Raw genomic sequence first — 14,381 nt, 5'->3', positions numbered from 1 at the left:
CTTGCGGCTCGGTCTAAGATGTGAGGGCAGCGATTGGGCTGGTTACGTCGTGTCTGCCATCGCTCCATGTAAGTGATCCAAACGCAAAGCTTCCGTTGCTTGATGCCTGCGCGCTGAACTCAACCGTGAAAGATTTCTTCTCGTGCAGCTCCTCGAAACTCAGGCACTCGGGAACTACGTTCACGACAACTCCACTCGGGGCTTTCACAGTGGCCTTGTAAAGCGACTGTGGAGTTCCTACGTTTGTCACGGTTCGGCACACCACCGTCTTTCGTTGCCGCTGCAGGGTGACCGCGATGGAAGGATAATTGAGGTTGTGTGGAGCGATCGGAGCACTCGGGCAAGGTGTGTCATCGTGTGTTATGTTGTGAAGTTGCTTTAACGAGCCGATACTGCACAGGAAGCTGACATAGTCGTGGAAGCCGGTGTCGTAGACAAGGCCGGGCCTCAATGACAGGTTTGGCCTCACATGTCCTGCTCCAAAGTCGAAAGGCCCGGAAACTGTCTGGAAGAATTGATTGTTGATTGCCGCGCCTGTGTTATCCAAAGTCGAAGCTGCAAGTATCCAAAGTGAGTGCTGTGTTTCTCAAGTTGTGTTAGTATATGTATACCCGTTGTCATGATTGCAGATTTAATAGCTGCGGGGCTCCATCTCGGGAACTTGGCTATCAGATTTGCCGCAACGCCTGTAATGTGAGGGCAGGACATAGAAGTTCCCGAGACTATGTTGAAGTCGACAGATCGCCCTCCGACAGCTTTAGTCGCGACTGGTGACCATGCTGCTAGAATGCTGACTCCAGGAGCGGTAATATCCGGCTGTTAAACCATACAGTAAGAAAGCTTAATCATAGCTATAAACCTCACCTTAAGGATTTCTGGTGTCACAGAATTTGGTCCTCTGGATGAGAAGACTGCAACAGCAGGCGCTGGCTTAAAGTTTCGCACGGTTTTTGTGGGGAGGATCGTTGCAACTGGAGAACTATGCGGACAGCCGGATCGTCAGATGAAGTTTTTTGACCGGCAGAGCTATACCTTGTCTGGTTGAGGTAAGTAGCAATCACAGCACCTTCTTTTGCACCAACATTAGTTGCTGGCAGGAAGTAAGACTCTGCGATATCCTTGGCAATCTCATCAACAAGAATCATTCCTACGCCACCTAGCTGCTTGATCACCAGACTCTTGAGCGGTCTCGAATCCAGCGCGGAAGGCTGAAGGCACAGAATGATGTTGCCTTTTACTTTAGATGCGTCCAAAGTATTGTTTTGGCAGAAACTGCATGCGGCATATAAAGGGAAGTAAGTTTCTAACAATTCTTCTATATATTTTTACCTTGCATTTACACTCGGAACTCCAGGAGCTGGGATGCTGCTAGCAGGAACGAGCTTGCTCCAGGGTGCAGCTATACTGTCCGGATTTGCTGCCTCCCCCTGTCAAAGTGTTTCCAAGTCAGTACCTGTGACGACCCAAAAGACCAGCCAACCTTGATACTCATGTTGTTACCAAGGACAACATTACTCGCCAAGTCCCTGTCGATCGAGCTCGCTCCGACTGTTGCAATCCACGGGGCAACGTTCGCAGCTGAGCCGGGAACGCCGCTGTTTCCAGCGGAGCAAGAGACAAATATGCCATGCCTCATCGCATGAAACGATCCGATGGATATGGTGTCGCTGAAAAAGTCACTCTGTGGAGGATTCGGGCCCAGTGACATCGATATTATGTCCACTCCGTCAGCGATTGCATCGTCAATGGCAGCAAGGATATCAGCGTCCGAACAAAAATCGTTCCAGCAGACTTTGTAGATTGCTAGCCTTGCCAGAGGTGCTCCACCTCGAGCGGTGCCTGAAGCAATATTTCCGGGAAAGCTGGCGCGAAGAACAACTCGTCCAGCGGCTGTTGACGCCGTGTGGGTGCCGTGGCCATCGTCATCTCTTGCGGACAGGGTAAAGTTTGCACCGCTAGCATTTAGCGGAGCTTCGGCGTTTATTCCTTTGAAGTAGAACCGTGCACCGATTATCTTCCTGCAAAGCCGCAACAGGTCTGCTGGTCAACTCTCTCAAGCTTGTACTGTTACTAACTTGTTACAGTCGTCTGTGGTGAATTTTTCACCAGGTACACAAGCTCCTCTCCAGCGTTTTGGCACAGGTTCCATGCCATCGTCGTGAAAGCTCTTGGATTCAGGCCATATTCCTGAACAGGAAGGTGCAAATTGTTCTGATGGATTTTCATTTTCTTGCTGTGCTACTTACCAGAATCCAGCATTCCAATTATCACGTTTTGAGCTTTCTTGGAGTACCATTCTTCCGTTCCTGTCCAAGTTTGTGCGGGCATTCCGGCCAAGAAGCTCCACGACTGCGTGGTGTGAACTTTGTGGAGTTTGTTCGAAATCACGGAGAGGACGCCATCCTTTTCTGCACAGCGAGAAGATGTTATAAGAGCAGTCGTTTTCCAGCTGAGGTACGTACTTGCAATAGCATCGGCTTGTTCATTAGTTAGAAACGCTGCAAAGCCTCTCATTCCATGCTTGTAGCTGTAGATCATTGAATCTTGTACAGCCTCGGAGCTGTGCCGCGTCTTTGATTCAGTACATGTAGCTAGCGTATTTGTTTCTCATACCTTCCAAGTACGTTTGCGAGCGTGGCATGGTTGTGTTTGTGAGCTGCGTGAATGTCTTCGTGACTTGCTCTCCTTCCCGTGTAGACAACATACAGCTAAAAAGCACGGATTGAGGATTTCGTGTAACTCGAGTTCACAACTTACCTTTCTATCAGATACACTGGCAGCTCCAAGATGACTCGAAAGGAGGAGGACAATAAAGAGTACCATTGCTGGGAGCTCCATTGCCAGGTGATTGATTTCGGAATTTCTTTCTGCAATTTATAGAGGACCTTAATGAACAGGAACGAGCCTGCACTTGATTTTTATTTTTTAGGCCGGCAGCATTGCGTGTTTCACTTGTCTCGCTTGTAGCAAAGATGCGACTTCCAACGTCAAACGCGATAATCTCCTAAAGGACAGCCGACCGAGAGAGTATGGTTTATTCTTTTTTTGTTCTGTTTCTCAAGAATTATCTTGTCGTTTCAGGCTGGTGGTAGAATAACAACAAAAGACCGGTCCGATGGATACCACGACCTCGAGCCTTCAATACGTCGGCAACTGCTGAAGAAGGCGCTCCTGGATCATCTGCCTCAGGTTCATTTGGATCTTCCTCATCGTCTGGATAAACTCGAGCATGATCTTCTCGCGAAAGAGCACGAACTCCTTCATCACCACCACCGGAGCTGCGACCTCGGCGTGGAGGTGAGGCATGGTAAGAAACGAGACACACCTCCGGCTCTCGATGTACTTGGTGTCGTGATCTCCATCGGTTAAGCAGGTCCCATCCTCGAGCTCCAGCTGATCCAGGAACAGGATAATGGCACTGGCTTGCAACGGATCGACGAGAGCTCCCTGCTGCTGACCAAAGTGAGCCAGCTCTACTTGATTGTTCTTGTTGATCCTAAACTGGTTGTGACAGTCTCCAGTTCCTCCAACGCCGACGAACGTGAAGGACGCAGCGAAATAAGCTTTGCAGCGCGCGATCTCCCCGATCCTCAGCACTTTCTTCCCGTCCCTGGAGGAAAGAAATCACGCTGCGTGAGCTCTTGGAGGTGAGAGAGAGCTCTTTACCTGGTGGAGATGGAAGGCGTGAGACTCTCGTTGTTCTTGAGCTCCAGGATGGGAGGAAGATGGTGGTAGCCATCGAAGTAGAAGTCGCAGGCCTGCGAGAGCTCGACGTATTTCTGGAGCTCGGCGCACTGCGATTCGGCATTGCGGATCTCGAGCAAGAGGCGCGCAAGGAAGAATAAAGCCAGGTATGCGCGGCTCATGCCTCTGTGCCTTCCTTGTTCTTCGTCTTTCTTCGTTTCACTCAAACACAATCTTGTTGCCTGCCAAAAGTAAAGTAAATTAACGTAACTGGTTTAGGGTTTTTTAAAATTAACTACTTTTTTGAAAAACCCTAAACCCTTCAATGTAAGCTGGTACATTTTAGGGCACATAAAAGATTAAAAAAGTAAAGTAAATCTTTGTTTAACATTTTAGGGCAGATTTAGGGTTCTTAAAAATGCTCTCTCTCTCTCTCCAATTCCTCACCTTTGTTTCAGTTTTGCGAGATCTACAATGATCACCGTCATGTTGTCGTCAGAATCAGCCTTCTCGATAAGCTTCTGGCATATCTCGCCCAGTGGAACCTTTCTCCCCATCATCCCTCCCACCAGATCCACGACCTGCTGGCTGTCCATCCAGATCCCATCCGACGATAGCACCAGGAAATCCTCGTCGCCCTTGAGCTCCTCCTCCACAATCTCGGGCACCGCGATCACGATCTGCTCGTCCAGCGCCAGCTCCGGATCCAGCTTGAAATCGAAGTCGCCGATCGATCGCGACATCGCCAGCATTCCCCGCTCGTCCTTGCCCGTGACGCTGCCGTTGGGCTGGATTTTCCCCCCCGCGGCCTCGATCCTGGACTGCTCCTCGGGGATCTCGGGCTCGTGAGCGATGGCCAGATCCACCGCCATTTTGTTCCAGGAGAGGATCGCCCGCGAGTCTCCGACGCTTGCGACCGTGAGGATTTTTTCCCGAGGCTGGACGAGTGCCACCACCGCCGTGCTGCCGGAGACAATCTCATCGCCTTTGTCGTCCAACTTGGTGTAATCACACTCCTTCAAACACTTATCGTCCATCTCCAGGAACGCGTCGTGCAAAGCCTCGCGATAGCAGTGATCGTCCTCGCCCATTTCCTCCAGCTTCCCAGCTACGTGAGGGAGGAAATTCTCCGAGCAAAACCTTGCGATTTGATCGCCGCCGTGCCCATCAAACACCCCGGCCAGGAGACTATGCTCTAGATCTAGATAGCTACAATAGTCCTCCATGTAATCGCGATCACCAATGCTTTGCCCCACTCCCACCAAGCTCTCCATTGTCTTGACCTAGTGAAGAGCCCTAAAATCGCTTATATAGAGTGGCTCAAGTGAAAATGTAGAAGTTATTACTGACTAGAACATAGGAAGTTTTAGAATCTACCCGCTGTAAATTATCCTCTCGAGCGCCCAAGAGAGATTTCCATGCGATCAAATCGGGCTCGAATGGCATGGATCTTAGCAGCTCCTCCGCCTCGCGAGATTTCCCAGCTCGGCTCAAATGATCCACCATGCAGCTGTAGTGATCCAGCTTGTGATCGATTCCAAAATCCTGGGACGTGGAAACAAAGCAATCCCTCGCGCTGATCAGAGATCCGGCATGGCTGGACATCGCCATGATGTGAATTAGCGTCGCCTCGGTCACTGCGATGCCTTCCAGATTCATGGCACGGAAAACCTCCAGGGCCAGCGATGGTTTCTTCGATCGAGCATACGCCGCGACCATCGAGTTCCAGCTGATCTCATCGCGCTGCTTCATGCGCTCGAAGATCTCCCTTGCATCGTCCGCACTCCCGGATTTGCTGTAGAGATTGAGCAGCGAGTTTCCCAGCGCGATATCGTGGAGCACGATGCTGGGCTGCTCCTCCAGGATGATCTGGTGGACAACTCGGCCTCTGGCAAGATCGGCGCTCCCGGCACAGGCATCGATCACGACCAAGAAGGTGATCGCGTTGGGCGTCACTCCCTCCATAACCATTCCTTGAAAGATCCTAAACGCTGATGTAGCATCGCCCCTCTGGGACCAGGCCGAGATCAAAGAGGTCCAAGAAACCACGTCCTGGAATGGGTTTTGATCCAGGAGATCCTTCGCTTGGTCGAGATTGCCACTCGCAGTGTAAGCTCCGATCATCGTCTTCCACGAAACGAGATCTCGTCTTTCCATCTTCTCAAAGATAGATCTTGCTCGCGGTAGATAATTATTCTCAACACAAAGGTTTATCATGCAGTTCCATGCCGCTGTATCGCGAAGTGGCATCTTTTCAAACATTTCTAACGCTTCCAGCATATGCCCCTGGCGGGCATATGCTGCAAGTAAGGTAGTCCAAGACACCACGTCTCTTCTCGGCATTTTCTCGAAACATTTCCTAGCCTCATGCAAATCACCACGCAAACAGTACGTTTTAAGCAAAATATTCCACGATACGTCGTCGCGGTGAGGCATTTCTTTAAACAGAAGTTTTAACTCTTCTAAATCCCCATTACGGGCATATGCACTAAGCATCGAGTTCCAAGACACCACATTGCGCTTGGGCATGGAACCAAAGAATATTCTTGCATCACCCAATGGCTGACAGTGTATGTAAGCTGACAACATAATAGTCCAAGTAACCACGTTTTTGTCCTTGATTTGGTCAAACAATTCTTTCGCTTCGCAAAAATGCCCATCAACGGCATATGCTGATAACATAACATTCCAAGTCACAACATTCTTTCTGGCAATGGAGTCGAATATTCGTCTCGCGTCGTCAATTTGGCCACCCTGCACGTACGCCGCCAGCATGGACGTCCACGACACAACATTCCGTACGGGCATATCGTCGAAGAGGGATTTGGCCTGGGCCAGGTGCCCATTGCGGGCATACGCCTTGAGCATGATCGTCCACGTGTGCACATTGGGCGGCTGGATCTCATCGAAGACCCTTCGCGCGTCCACAACGCTGCCACATTCTCCGTACATCTCCACAAGGTGGTTGCCCAAGAAGACGCTCTCCCGGTGCTCGCTGGCGAGGATTTGCGTGTGGAGGACTCTGCCATGGGCGAGATCCTTGCAGTTCTTGAGAGCTCGAGCATAGGATGCTGGATCGTTTTGGACCTGCGCTTGCATCAAATTGGATTGGAAGACAGTTCTTTGGTGATCATCTTTGGAATTATATAGTGCTACAAAATAAAATCTTCTCCATTCTCTCTAAAGATGAAAGATTGGCATTCCCGTACCCTTGTCAATCGATCCATCGCTTGTATGATATTAAGCATTCTCGGCAATTGGACATATCTACCATCTGTGGTTCATCCATCTTCTACCATTAGCGTGACTTTGACCTCTCGAAGCAATGAATCGCTCTTATCAGGATACTTTAAGCACTGGATTATTCAAACAAAAGAAAGATGTGAAGTAAGCAAAAGAGAGAATCTACTGGGGTACGAAAGCTACACTTTGTTTCAGTTTCTCCAACTGGATCACGGTGAAAGTAGCAGGCAATATTTCTGAGGAAACGAAGCTGTGGTCCTCTACAAGAATGCTTATTTTATCTTATCATTAAAAATAATAATGATAAAAATAATTTTTATGTCAATTGATGGTGCACAAACAAGTGAGGCAAAGATGGCAACACTTACGCCAGAATAACAGCTCAAAGTCAGGGTCATTGCATTTCCGCGTCCCTTGGCGAGTGAAAAGAACCACTTCAAGGATTTGCGGCAAAAAACCTAGAACTCCACCAAGTTTGCGCCACCCCGGTTCCTCGTGTCTCTCCCCAATCTCGAACGCTAGGATCACAGTGTTGGGGCCTTGCCCGCTTTCAACTTCCAAAGCGGGCTGAGCAAGAGAAACTCGTCTACGTTCCCTTTCTTCAAGCCATAGCATCGAACCTGTTCTTTTGCATCAGATAGCGTCGTGTAGGCTAGAGACACCAGCAGCAACAGACCTCAGATTCATCAAGGCTCTTCGAAATGGTGACAAGCTCCAGAACCTCATCCTCTTGCGTATCATAGTGGAGAGGTAGACACCATTTGCCAATAATTGCGAGTCTGTGCCCACGGAAGACTACGTAAGAAACTCTACCGCCAACTTTGTAGAGACCATTGACTGAGCTCAACAGTTGCTTTTGTTCTTCCTCAATCCACTGCTTCCGAAGACTAAAATGGTCGTGTCTCATGGGCGAGATCCTACAATTCTTGAGCATAGAATGCTGGATCGTTTTGGATCTGCGCTTGCATCGAATTGGATTGAAGCATTGTGCTTTGGCGAAGTTTCTAGCTTATGGTCGAAAGGAGGACGTAAGAGGGCGCGTCGCAGGGATCCATATCAAGCACTCGATGCGCCGCTCGAGCCCCAAGCTTGGCGCTACTGTGAGACTTGGAAGCGCCCAGGAGAGATCTCCAGTCGGACTTATCCGGCACGAATGGCATGTTTAGCACGAGATCTTCGGCGTCGCGGAGGTGGCCCGCGCGGGCGATGAGATCCGCGAAGCAGCAGTAGTGGCGCTTCGTCGGAGAGACACCAAAGTCGAAGCTCATCGAAACGAAGCACGACTTGGCGGCGTTCGTCTTGCCGACGTGATTGCAAGCGTGCAACGCACAGATGAAGCAAACATCGTCGAGGAAGATCTGGAAGCTATTCATCTCGCGGAACAAGAACAGGGCTTCTCGGAAATGCCCATTCTGCGCATATGCCGACATCATAGCAATCCATGTCACGGCACTCCTCTCGTGTACCTCATCAAAGATTCGTTTCGCAGTTTCGACATTCCCGTGCTGGGCATATGCCGAGAGCATCGAGTTCCACGAGACCATACTCCTCTGACCCATTTGATCAAACACACTCTTTGCCTCGATCAAGTTTCCATTGATATTGTACGCACTTAGCATTGCAGTTTGGAGCACCGGATTCTTTTCGTCAACCCTTGTGTACAAACATTCTGCTTGTTCTAAGTGATCACTTTGGGCATATGCAGCTAGCATGGTAGTCAAGGCTACCGTGTCCCACTCAGGCATATTCTCTAAAATCCACCTAGCATACTCCAGATTCCCACACAGGGCATATGTCCTCAGCATTGCTGTCCATGCAACCCTGTCCTTCTCGGGCATTTTATCGAATATACGCTTAGCTTTCTGGATATGCCCTTCTTGCGCATATGCCGATAGCATGGTAGTCCATGAAACAAGATCCAACTCCGGCATTTTTTCAAACAAGCATTCTGCCTCTGTAAGATTCTCATTTTCTGTATAGGCTGTGAGCATAGAGTTCCAGGTAATGACGTTCTTTTGGGGGATCTGGTCGAATACATTTCTGGCCTCCTGGATATACCCGTTTTGGGCATACGCATTCAGCATTGCGGTGGCGGAGATGGAGTTTTGGAACTGCATCTCGCTAAACACTGCCTCAGCATCCCGGAGATTCCCAAGCTGGGAATATGCCGTGAGCATTGCGGTGGCACAGACTTGGTCCCTCTCTGGCATATTCTCGTACAGCCTCTTGGCCTCTGCCACGTGTCCGTTTTGGGAGAAGGACGAGATCAAGGAGTTCCAAGATACAAGGTTGCGGCAAGCCATCTCGTCAAAGAATCTCTTGGCATCCTCCATTTTTCCCTTTTGGGCGATTGCTGTTAGCATTGCATTCCAGGAAATCAAGTCTTGCTCGGGCATATGATTGAATGTATCTTGAGCATCGATTAGATTTCCGTTCTGTGCAAATGCGGTAAGGATTGAGTTCCAAGAGACAAGATTGTGCTGCGGCATTGAGTCAAATACTTGCTTTGCATGCTCGAGATACCCGTTTTGGGCATACGCCGATAACATCGCCGTCTGGGAGATCAGATTCTTTGTGGGCATCCTGTCAAAGATACTCCGGGCGGCTTCCAGCTGCCCGTTTTGAGCAAACGCGGTCAGCATCGAAGAAAAAGATACCATATTCCTAGCCGGCATGGAATCAAAGATCCGCTTCGCATCCGCAAGATGCCCGTTTTGGGCATAAGTCACAGCGATGGTGTTCCAGGAGACCAGATTCTTCTCCGGCATCTCATCGAAAGTCCGCCTGGCCTCCTCCACAAGTCCGTTCCTGGAGTAAGCAGAGATCATGAAAACCCACGAGTAGCAATTCTTCCATTGCCTCAGAGAATCAAAGACCTCTCGAGCCTGGGAGATGCCGCCGCACCTCCCGAAAACTTCGATGAGTTTGTTCCACACGAACGTATCTCTCGAATGGCTGGTGCGCTCCACTAGCGATCTCAGCTGGGATGCACGAGAAAGTGTGGTACATGACTCCAATTGCCTGATACATTCTTGCCTCTCCATGCAAATGGTGATCCAAAAAAGGTGGCGGCCACATTTATAGCTAGCCCTAAGAGTTGTCCAAAGATCATCCCAAACCTTATAAATACGCTATCTCACAGCCTTTAGGGTATCTGATGGCGATGGACTACTACATGCTTGACCACTACCGCGCGATTGATTCGTGGGAGCCCCGGACGTTCTACTACGCCACGGACGAGGAGGAGGGCCTCGCGCTCTACCAGCAAAAGATGGCGGCCAGGGAGTTCTACGTCCAGCAGCTCCAAAACAAAGTGGCGGAGGAGGCGTCGGCGGCCATGGATCCTTTCACGTCAGCTTATGGCGTCGATCTCCGTGGGTTCACGAGGAGGCTCGCCCTCGCCCCGGATCATCCGGTAGCTCCAGCTTCTCAAGTTCCCGCGACCCAAGCCAGGGTTTCCAATCCACCTCTGACTGTTACAACTCGGGCTAGATCCTCGGCGAGCGCTCCTCGTCCCTCTCCTCCAAGGGGTGTTAGGGTTTGTTCTCCAATCACCACCACCACTGCCATGAAGCCCAGTGAAGAGCAGCCAGTTCGATGCGTTTTCTGCGAGTCTTTCAACACCAAGTGCGAAGGGTATAACAACAACAATGTGAAACAAAAGAGGTACCGCTGCTACGACTGTAAGAATCGCTTCACGGAGGGAGGGAAGCTGCGAAAGCACAGGGAGATAAAAGCCATGCTCATGAAAAGGAAGCGAGAACAAGGGTTTTGATATATTAGATTGTGAAAGCCATGATCATAGGTTTGCTAGATTGATCAAAGACAAGAATTGACAATGTAATATATAAAGAAAGATGGCGACCATTTCCCCCAAGAGTCCTTTACACCTACAAAATTTTGCAAAAGGTGACGAAGCTCACCTCCTTTTGCTCTCCACTGGCTACGTGACGGCCTCTTCTTGCAGCGTCTCGCACCCCGGGCAATTGTGTAGCGATTCGTGAATGTAAACATCGCAGTCGAAGCAAAAATCCCTCTTGCAGCGAGGGCACCGCAGTCTCAAGCTTCCACTCCCTGCATTGTCAAAACTTTTAGCTCACTCCTCCATAGAAAAGAAAGAAAGAAAGCTTGCAAAACGAAGAACAAGGAAAGCTTACCAGAGAGCTGGATTCTACATCCAAAGCAAGACCCCGCAAAGCTCGACTTGCCTCTGAGCGATGCGTCCACCAGGAGCTCGTCGAAAGTGGGAATGGGAAAGAGATGGTGGTACGAGCGTGCCAAGTGAGCCGAGGAAACCAGCGCCAGGCCACACAGGCTACACTCGGTCGGGAGCTCGCACACCCGAGCCCGGCAGCGAGGACAGATGTAGCCACCCCCGATCTTCAGCTCCTTGTGGCACGCACAGATCGCTACTGCTCCTTCGGAGCCCCGCTGAGGGAATCCCATGCGCACCAGGCTCGCAGACGAGGCGTCTGGCATTGCCGCTGGAGGAGGGACGTGCTCCAGAAGTATTTCTTTGAGATGTCCCTGGAATGAACGCGTAAGTCTAGAGAAGGACGAGGCAAAGAGGCAAGAACACGAACCTCGTTCATAGCAACTGCGTATGATCCTCCGGTTTCCTGACTTATGTGCTTGCAGATGTAGATCTCTGCCGTGAGGCCAACGACGGAGCATTTCATCCTGGCGGCCTTGCATTTCTTGACAGTCTCGAGGATGTTGCCGGGGTCGCAAGTGCTCAGCGCCGAGAAAACGATCACCACCTCCCTGTGTCCGTAAGACGGGATGTGCTGGACGTATGTGTGCGCCAGCTCGAGCCCGTTTTGTAGCGATGCTTCTCCAAAGGACTCAAGGTTGGACTTCAAGGCGCGGATGTGTGCCTCAGGACTGCCACTTAGTTCCGTGACCACGCTGGCGATGCCGTTCTTCATCACTATGATCCCAAGCTGGCTGAGAGGATTTTGGTCGAAGTATTCCCGCACGAAGTCTTCGACGGCTTTCGCGACGACTGCCATTCGCGAGGGCCGGAAGTCGATCTCTCCCGCTGCCTGGAAGTAAACACCACTTAAGTCACTATAAGATTTCCACAATGAACAGCGAGAAAACTCCTGGATGCGCTTGAACACGAACGAAAACGAAGAAGAAACTCAATGAAAACCAATGAACAGGCAAGAAAAATCCTGGAAACACGAATGAAAACGAAGAAGAAACTCAACGAAAACCATAAGAAACGATGAAAACTAGATGAACTTCACACTACGATGCATTCTATGACCCAAGCATCACACATTTTGCCTATATTTCTTTCCTCTCCATCACACTCAACGAGAAAGTATCAGCATTGGCGCTTACCCGGGAGAAATCGAGGATGAGGCAGAGATATCTGATGATGCCGCGCTGGATCCGAGGCCCCGACGCTTGAATCAGCCTCCGCCGGTGCTGCCTTTGCTGCTGGACATCGTCCCCGGCCTTGAGCAGCCCCGACTCATCCTCGATCAGCGACTCCCACGACCGATCGTCCGCGTACGCACGCTCCCAGGCCTCCATGTCTGGTGCCTTGTCCTCTTCCTCCATCTCCTCATCTTCCTGGAATGCCGCCCCGCCCTGCCCCGATCGCTTCTCCATTGCGATGAAGAACCCTAAAGCTCTACTTAAACCCTAGAAAACAGAGCATTAGGGGAATGCCGGATGGAATGCTGCGTTAAATCTCTCGTTCTTGGCGCTCCTGCGGCCGCGTGCACGCATCGATCGGCGAAATCCAGGCCCACGATCGGAAGGAGCCGCATTCTCTGTGGATCGCGAGGAGCTGGAATTTCTCCGCGAATGGTGAGTATCGCTGCTACAATGAGCAGCCCTTCCTGGGTGGATGAATCCGCTGCTCCTGCTCTTGGCGAGAATCGGTGTCAGGCAGGGGAGAGCTTGATGGCGTATCTGGGATCGAGCAGCGGCCTGGACGAGAATCTGGCCATTGTGATACTCCATCTCCAGGGGGCTGTCAAGGAAATCGCCGCGCTCCTGGCTTCTCCAGAGGCCATTCTTTCCAGTGATTCTACTTCTTTCTCTTCTTCTCCCTCGGTAGCTCCTTCGTCCGGAAGAGACGCTCCCAAGCCACTCGACATAATCTCGGTAAGTTTCTATCGTTTTTCTTCTTCTTATTGGACTTACCTCCTTGTTCCAGAACGAGCTCCTCAAGAAATCTCTCGAGAGCTCCCGAAAGGTGGCAGTGGTGGCGTCCGAGGAAGAGGATTTGCCGGTGTGGATCAACGACCATGGCCCGTTCGTGGCGGTGTTTGATCCTTTGGACGGCTCCAGGAACATCGATGCCTCCATTCCAACTGGAACCATCTTTGGGATCTACAGGCGCCTGGAAGAGGCTGATAAGTTGCCAGTGGAAGAAAAGGCACAGCTTAACGTCCTCCAGTGTGGCTCGAGGCTTGTAGCGTCGGGATACGCTCTCTACTCGTCGGCAACCATTTTGTGCTTGACGGTCGGCCAGGGAACTCAGATCTTCATGCTGGACAGATCTTGCGGAGAATTCAAGCTTGTCAAGCCCGACGTTAAAGTTCCCGAGAGAGGTACGTTAGAAGTTCTCTTCCTCGTTTCTTGGAGAAAAGCTTGCTAACTTTGAGGTTATCCTCTCCCAGGACAAATCTATTCCGTGAACGATGCAAGGTATTTCGATTGGCCTCAAGGACTCCGACGCTACATTGATGATATTAGAAGAGGCAAAGGCCAGTTTCCAAAGAAGTACTCGGCAAGGTATGTATGCTCACTGGTAGCAGACGTCCATAGGACAATTCTCTACGGTGGTATTGCTATGAATCCTCGCAGCCATTTGAGACTAGTGTATGAAGGGAATCCATTGGGTTTTTTGGTGGAAGATGCTGGTGGTAAAGCATGCGATGGAAAGAGAAGAATTTTAGACATCCAGCCAGTTGAACTTCACCAGCGATTGCCTCTTTTCCTAGGAAGTAGTGAAGATGTGCTGGAGCTAGAAACCTACGGAGATGTACAACAAGTTGTGAATCCTGGCTATGAAGTTTAATATATCCTGGCTATGTTCATATATTCATTCTGCCATCCTATTGTCTTTCAATTTTCGAAATCAATCAATCAAATCCAAATTCAAATGTTTATTAAAAAATAAATTGACGAACATAATAAAGTGATCAAGATCTCATCACGATGATGCTAGTTCGCTAATACTAATGGGAGAAACATCACCAGAAGTGGCTCCAGTCCACCATCTCTGTGCAGCCATACTATTAAATGCATCAGTTTGATGAATTCCATCCCAAAAAGCATATTTTGTTCTATCTTGACAAATTGTTGCTCCAGGGCGGCAATTCAAGGTATGTGATCCTTGAGGGCAACAAGCACTGCTCGAATCAGTTAAACCTGTTGATCGAAAAAGCATTAAAAATAATAATAAATAAATAATAAACTTTACCATAAGA

General features: G+C 50.0%; 6 protein-coding genes and 1 long non-coding RNA gene across 7 annotated transcripts; 2 read left to right on the top strand and 5 right to left on the bottom strand.

Annotated features, from left to right (window-relative positions):
* Positions 1–13: 13 nt before the first annotated feature.
* On the bottom strand, positions 14–2,838 carry LOC9639208 (subtilisin-like protease SBT1.7). The gene is made up of 7 exons (XM_024682275.1): positions 2,758–2,838; positions 2,247–2,571; positions 2,107–2,187; positions 1,406–2,040; positions 1,033–1,322; positions 612–820; positions 14–555 (listed from the first exon to the last, which is right to left on the bottom strand). Exons 1-7 carry the CDS (start codon positions 2,836–2,838, stop codon positions 14–16), a joined length of 2,163 nt encoding a protein of 720 aa, XP_024538043.1.
* Positions 2,839–3,307: 469 nt separating this feature from the next.
* LOC112348990 lies at positions 3,308–4,015 on the top strand. Its single transcript, XR_002993248.1, has 3 exons — positions 3,308–3,462; positions 3,515–3,647; positions 3,714–4,015. It is a non-coding gene; the product is annotated as an uncharacterized LOC112348990 (long non-coding RNA).
* Positions 4,016–4,052: 37 nt separating this feature from the next.
* LOC9655774 (probable protein phosphatase 2C 2) lies at positions 4,053–4,984 on the bottom strand. The gene has a single exon (XM_002977337.2). It carries the CDS (start codon positions 4,956–4,958, stop codon positions 4,128–4,130), a length of 831 nt encoding a protein of 276 aa, XP_002977383.2. The 5' UTR covers positions 4,959–4,984; the 3' UTR covers positions 4,053–4,127.
* Positions 4,985–5,004: 20 nt separating this feature from the next.
* Positions 5,005–7,834, bottom strand: LOC112348912 (pentatricopeptide repeat-containing protein At2g35030, mitochondrial-like). The gene is made up of 4 exons (XM_024682273.1): positions 7,604–7,834; positions 7,296–7,494; positions 7,102–7,187; positions 5,005–6,771 (listed from the first exon to the last, which is right to left on the bottom strand). Exons 1-4 carry the CDS (start codon positions 7,832–7,834, stop codon positions 5,005–5,007), a joined length of 2,283 nt encoding a protein of 760 aa, XP_024538041.1.
* Positions 7,835–7,931: 97 nt separating this feature from the next.
* On the bottom strand, positions 7,932–9,971 carry LOC112348911 (pentatricopeptide repeat-containing protein At4g02750-like). The gene has a single exon (XM_024682272.1). The coding sequence runs from the start codon at positions 9,969–9,971 to the stop codon at positions 7,932–7,934; it is 2,040 nt and encodes a 679-aa protein (XP_024538040.1).
* A 704-nt stretch (positions 9,972–10,675) lies between these two features.
* LOC9655773 (general transcription factor IIH subunit 2) lies at positions 10,676–12,563 on the bottom strand. The gene is made up of 4 exons (XM_002977336.2): positions 12,277–12,563; positions 11,511–11,972; positions 11,085–11,454; positions 10,676–11,001 (listed from the first exon to the last, which is right to left on the bottom strand). The coding sequence occupies exons 1-4, from the start codon at positions 12,547–12,549 to the stop codon at positions 10,871–10,873; spliced, it is 1,236 nt and encodes a 411-aa protein (XP_002977382.2). The 5' UTR covers positions 12,550–12,563; the 3' UTR covers positions 10,676–10,870.
* Positions 12,564–12,596: 33 nt separating this feature from the next.
* On the top strand, positions 12,597–14,004 carry LOC9639206 (fructose-1,6-bisphosphatase isozyme 2). The gene is made up of 3 exons (XM_002977500.2): positions 12,597–13,050; positions 13,103–13,499; positions 13,569–14,004. Exons 1-3 carry the CDS (start codon positions 12,613–12,615, stop codon positions 13,967–13,969), a joined length of 1,236 nt encoding a protein of 411 aa, XP_002977546.2. The 5' UTR covers positions 12,597–12,612; the 3' UTR covers positions 13,970–14,004.
* The last annotated feature ends 377 nt before the right edge of the window (positions 14,005–14,381 follow it).

This window comes from Selaginella moellendorffii, unplaced genomic scaffold, assembly GCF_000143415.4.
Source record: "Selaginella moellendorffii unplaced genomic scaffold, v1.0 SELMOscaffold_34, whole genome shotgun sequence".
Taxonomy (NCBI): domain Eukaryota; kingdom Viridiplantae; phylum Streptophyta; class Lycopodiopsida; order Selaginellales; family Selaginellaceae; genus Selaginella; species Selaginella moellendorffii.
This window is presented reverse-complemented; position numbering and strand designations above follow the sequence as displayed.